Below are 5,861 nucleotides of genomic sequence, written 5' to 3'. Positions count from 1 at the left end.
GCTGTACTGGATATTACTGCGTATTTGGCTGTATTATGTCGTTGGTCTTAATACTATGGTTTTATAGATATTTCTGCTTTAGGTATTGTTGCTCTTTCGGTCTTATTGTGTGTACCCGGTTATCTTTAAATTTTCTTTAATAGAATTATTAGTATTGAAATATTAATAATGCAGGTGATTTTATCCTGTGAATTTATAAAACCAGCCACAAAACGGTGTAAAATTATTATAGACTGTTCATCTCCGAATGAGCTTAGTTTTCTGAAAAAGCCAAAATTAAACTGTGAAACGACTCCAGTATCTGACGAGTAACCTAACAGGTCTAACAAGTCAAGTCAAGAAGGGTATACACAGAAAAGATAGAGCCCATTTAACACAATACACTCTAGATAAATCCCTTCGTCATTACATTGTGACTAAAGCCTGCTGTTAATTAGTTTTATCACCAAAACGTTTACTTCTTCTTTAACGCATACGACCGAAATGGTTTCGATCCCATTTGGTTTATATATGTGCGCACAAACTCCTGTTTAGAGGTACTTGCCTGGGGGTTCACCATTAAGTTTACCTACATTTTATGGAATGCCATAAACAAATCCTTACGAAACAAACATCCGTTGCGTACAAATATATTTTTTCGTACTACAGTACTACAATTGGTTGGATAACACGTGTATTAAATGTTGTTTGCTTGCAGTTAGGGATAACCGATAATAATTAACATTTTGATCCGAAACGGATACCCGATATTTTGGAAACCAAGTATCGCAACCCGATTCTATACCAATGACGTCATTACTTTGATCAAATAAAAAAAAATGTTAACCTAGTATTTTTTTATAAATTGCCTTTTTTAATGTGAAATTGCTGCATTGTATTGAACATCGTGCAGTGATACGACCCTAGTATCGGATGAGTAGCAACTAGTAATACTACTACTTGGCATCGGGCATCGGATCGGATGTTATCGTACATCCCTACATTACATCAAAGCAAAAAATAACAAATACAGAAACATGTACAGACTTGATAACGCTATTAAAAATCGCTGACCGTGATATAAAGACCACAATTCATTTAAAAAGATATAAATTATTTACATAAAATGGGCTAAATTCAGGGAGTCGAACCGGAACTTTATGAACCGGTTTTGGGTCAATTTTTTCCGAACCGTAACCGAACCTGAACCGGTTTTTATAAGATTTTAAGGAGCCGAACCGGAACTGAACCGAACAATTTAAAAGTACCTGAACCTTAACCGAAACCGAACCTGTAAATAATCTATTTTACAGAGTCAAGTTACGCCATGTTCGAAATTCCATGAAAAAATATGAATATTGAATGACAAAATCGTTGATTTTTAATTTTTTAGAAATTTCAATAATGAGTTGCTGTTTTTTTAAGTCAGGTAACTTAGATTAAATGACTTACAATTCAAAGATTATTCTCTACATTTATCGACCCAGATTTTGAGATTTAACGCAAATTATATTGTATCTGGACTGAACCGGAACTTTATGAACCGGTTTTGAAATAACGATGGTTGAACCGGAGCTGAACCGGAACTGAACCGGATTCCGAAAAAATCCTTGAACCCGAACCGAACTTGAACCGGAAAAGTCAAACGGTTCGACTCCCTGGTTCTGATACAGATTTGCATTAACAACAAAAAAGCTTTTAATTGACATTGGATTTAAGTTCGTTTATTGTATAGTCGAGGACAGCGTATACGGCCACTTAAGCCGTCGCTGTAAAATCTCAAAAACGCCGAAAAGTCAAACGGTTCGACTCCCTGGTTAAATTGGGTAAAAAGACAGGCTAACAATTCAAGAAGTGCATATAGATAGAGAGAGAGCGTATACAGCGCAACACAGATCGATTTAAAATTGAAAAAAGTTCTTTGACATGATACAAATTTGGTGAATTATGTAGCGATTTAAAAAGCATTAAACTTATCTACTCAAAACCTGAGCACCTCATTTATTGGCTGCATTTCGTAAGTTGGCCTAATATATTGTCCAATTGTTGTATGCTGGTGGACAGAAAACACAGCCTCGGTCAGTTGAAGAGCAGTATAGCTGCTCATTACTTCCGACAGGCTTCTTTCAACTGTAAATGTACAAACAATTAGCCTGCAAAAAAGTGCACTATCCTACTTAAACACTTAATTATTGTAAGTGGCGCTTGACGGACAGGAGTGGCCGTGATGTGTCTGACTGAAATAACACATTTTATAGCCTTTTGAAAACTGACAAGGACAACATAGAATGCTAGGGTTTGATAAAAATAACAACAAAATATTTAGTTTCTGTGGTTTGGCAGATTCCTAATGAATAAGATACGCAAACAGTTTGGTTATTGGTTCACAAAGAAGACATACCAGTGATTGCAGTTGGTCTATTATTATCAGATTGCCAGCAGTTCTGCATCAGATCGATCATCAAATTGATATGGCCCTGTTCAGGTTGAGACATTTCATTATCTGGGCGACAGAGCTCAACGTTGGGTCTCAAACCTTCAGCAATCTGATGGAAAAGTTGGTTTTCATCAACACCCTCATAAGGTTGCTTTCGTGAGATGACCTCAAACAGAATGATTCCGAGACTAAAAACAGTGTCAGCATTCATTAGGATGGTTTTGTGCAAATTTAGCCAACATTGAATTAATTATTTAACCATATATATATATTATATTTCCATATATATTATACATATATATATATATAATATATTTTACATTTTCCTTTAATTTTCCCCAGAAAAAAATGTGAACTGCAGTGCATAACTGCCAAAATAAAATTAACACCTGTATATGTCTGAAGCAGTGCTACTGCTGTTGGTCTGCAGGACTTCAGGTGACACATATCTCAAGGTATACTGGATGCTTTTTCTCTCCCCTCCTCGACCCTGAGTTTGTTCGGAAGTTTTGGTTCCAATGCTAGCAGCACCAAAATCTCCAATTAAGGCATGAAGATCAGAAGTCAGCAAAATGTTCTTTGGCTTCAAATCATTATGGATGCACCTGAAACCACTTTAATTAATTTTAAAGAGACACTTTATTTAGAAAGGCTTCACGCCTAGGAATTATAGTATACATGATCAGGGTAAATTTAGAACTGGATATGTGATAATAAAAATCACCTTGATGTCGACCTTAACTCCTGATCAGTGACAGCAGAATACTCTAGCAAACCTAGCAATTCAGATTAGACACTATTAAAAGATCTATACATATTTCGACAGTAAAGGCATCGTCAGTATATCTTATTTTGAATCATACAAAATAATTCATTCCAACTAAGAAGATATATATATATATATTATGATCTTTTGGTAGTGTCTGACCTGAATTGCTAGCTTTGCTATAGTATTTTGCTGTTAAGATCAGGGTGAGTTTGGGTTCCCTGAAACAGTAGTTTAAACAGTTTAATTTTATTTTTTTATCTTTATAAAACTAAGGAGAAAAAAAAAACAATTTCTTTTCATAAAACCATAAAGGAGAGACAGTAAAACAGTTATATACCATATTTAACACAATAAAAAAAAGCTAGTCATCCAACAAACCTTTGGTCAAGACCAGAGACAGTTTTGTGAAGATATTTAAGAGCTTTTGATATTTCGTGCAAAATTCTAAATCTCAGAGTATATGGAATGTCCTGTAACGGTAGAGAATGTAGGAAACAATTGAGGTCCCCACCAGGAAGGTAATCCATAATTATGACAAAGAAATTGGACCACAATAGAATTCCATGACACCGAACAATATTCTCATGGTTTAGTAGCACCAATATTTCCGCTTCTTCTTTTACCCTACAAAACAAAAAAATATTTTCCAAATCACGTGTTTTATTGTAAACAGTATTGACAAACAGTATTACTATCTACTAAAAACATACCAGTATTACTATCTACTAAACTTACTTCTTTATTACTTGAGTTTGCCTATCCCTCGACCCTGTAACCTGAAAAACTTTAACTGCAGCAATTCCAAGCTTCTCTCTGTGGAATACCCTTCGTACAACACCATAGCTCCCAGTTCCAATTACATCCTGCCTCAATGGGCTTGTCAATATTTCATTTTCATTGTATTGTGGAGGCAGCGGGGTCATTATGCAGGTTTTTGTGCTGTTATGAAAAAAATAAACCAAATTACTTAAGACTTTAAAAAAAGTCCTTAAACAATATGTGTTGCACTTCGACAAAACCGTGTCATTGGGGTAACTCAAGTATTTATACTCAGAATTCTATAAATGACACAATCCGGTTAAATAAAAAAAGGATTGGGAATTTTAATGTTCTGTACATTGTTTTATTTCTTTTAGAAAAACTAAACTTTACCATAACTTGCAGAATGGAAACTTTTGAATATAAATGTTTTTTACAGTAATACCTAGTAATGGCTGCTGATTGATTAGTTAATTGTTTTGCTGTACTAGTTAACTCCTGACAAACATTTGAATCCGAGTATTATTAAATGAGATGTTAATTTAGAAATGAGTAACCTCCAAAACTATATCCGATTTAATAAATTAGTCTTACCCAAGCTACCCAGTGAAGTAGCCTAATAATACACCGAGCTATGTGGTACGCCAATAGAGGAACTGATTGTCGTTATAATTGACCTCACAACAATTAGATGAGTTTCACAACAAAAGCACGAAATTTAGTCCATCTTCTTCTAATGTTTAGTTCCTCTTAGCATGCACTGAAGCGTGCGTGCATTAAGCACAGGGTTGCCAGATAGAAAAAATAATAAAAGCCAAATCTACTACAAACTCTAACAAGCATGTTTTTCCTTAAATAAATAAAAAATGCAATAAATGGCCATACTGGTACATTGAATTTCTCTTTTTGTGGCAAATTTTCTTAATTTTTTTCTTCTTTTGTAAATTTTTCTTGACAATTTTTTTCTCTTTTTGTATATTTTTCTTGGCAATTTTTCTCTTTTTGTAATGTTTTTGGAAATTTTTTCTCTTTTTGCGTTAGTTTGATATTTTCTTAACATAACACTCATGACATTTTTAAACAAAGCAAAAAAAGCCAAATTTCATAGGATTTTTTTTTGAAAAAATAAAATCCAAAGAGGTTCAAAAAAAGCCTAAATTTTCAAATTTGGCTTTAAAAAATCCTAACTGGCAACCCTGATTAAGCATGCCATCCACTTCGTACGCTAAAGCAGTAAAGCAGAGACCCGCAGAAAATTTTCCAGGGGGGTGGCAATGTTACTATATACACATAATTTAACTTCAATACCCTTGATATTTATATGTACATACAATTTTCCAGAGAGGACAAATGCCCCCCTGCCCGCGCCAAGTACGTTTTTCAAAAAAATGGTAAAATTCGTTTCGCGCACTCGCGCAAAGCGGCGTTTTTGAGATTTTGCAGCGACGGCTTAAGTGGCCGTATACGCTGACCTCGACTATGCAAAAAACGAACTTAATCCAATGTCAATTAAAAGCTTTTTTGTTGTTAATGCAAATCTATATCAGAACCAGGGAGTCGAACCGTTTGACTTTTCCGGTTCAAGTTCGGTTCGGGTTCAATTATTTTTTCGGAATCCGGTTCAGTTCCGGTTTCGGTTCGGAGTAATTTAAAAGTTCCGGTTCAGCTCCGGTTCGAACATCGTTATTTTAAAACCGGTTCATAAAGTTCCGGATCAGATACAATATAATTTGCGTTAAATCTCAAAATGTGGGTCGATAGATGTAGAGAATAATTTTTGAATTGTAAGTCATTTAATCTAAGTTCCATGACTTATTAAAAAAACAGCAACTCAATATTGAAATATCTAAAAAATAAAAAATGAACGATTTTTTTATTTCAATATTCATATTTTTTTCATAACATGGCGTAACTTGA

The 5,861-nt window shown here is 34.3% G+C and overlaps 1 protein-coding gene across 2 annotated transcripts; it reads right to left on the bottom strand.

Annotated features, from left to right (window-relative positions):
* Nucleotides 1–619: 619 nt before the first annotated feature.
* LOC146160796 (receptor-interacting serine/threonine-protein kinase 2-like) lies at nt 620–4,789 on the bottom strand. 2 transcript variants are annotated; one of them, XM_083384672.1, is made up of 6 exons: nt 4,539–4,789; nt 3,921–4,124; nt 3,564–3,809; nt 2,806–3,030; nt 2,381–2,604; nt 620–2,109 (listed from the first exon to the last, which is right to left on the bottom strand). In XM_083384672.1, the coding sequence occupies exons 2-6, from the start codon at nt 4,106–4,108 to the stop codon at nt 1,961–1,963; spliced, it is 1,032 nt and encodes a 343-aa protein (XP_083240798.1). In that variant the 5' UTR covers nt 4,109–4,124; nt 4,539–4,789; the 3' UTR covers nt 620–1,960. The 2 variants fall into 2 exon arrangements, with proteins under 2 accessions (XP_083240798.1, XP_083240799.1); XM_083384673.1 differs by having other exon boundaries at nt 2,806–3,021; nt 4,539–4,788.
* Nucleotides 4,790–5,861: the final 1,072 nt, after the last annotated feature.

Source organism: Ascidiella aspersa, chromosome 3, assembly GCF_963924565.1.
Source record: "Ascidiella aspersa chromosome 3, kaAscAspe10.2, whole genome shotgun sequence".
Taxonomy (NCBI): domain Eukaryota; kingdom Metazoa; phylum Chordata; class Ascidiacea; order Phlebobranchia; family Ascidiidae; genus Ascidiella; species Ascidiella aspersa.
Note: the sequence above shows the minus strand (reverse complement) of the source record. Positions and strands in the feature narration are given on the sequence as shown.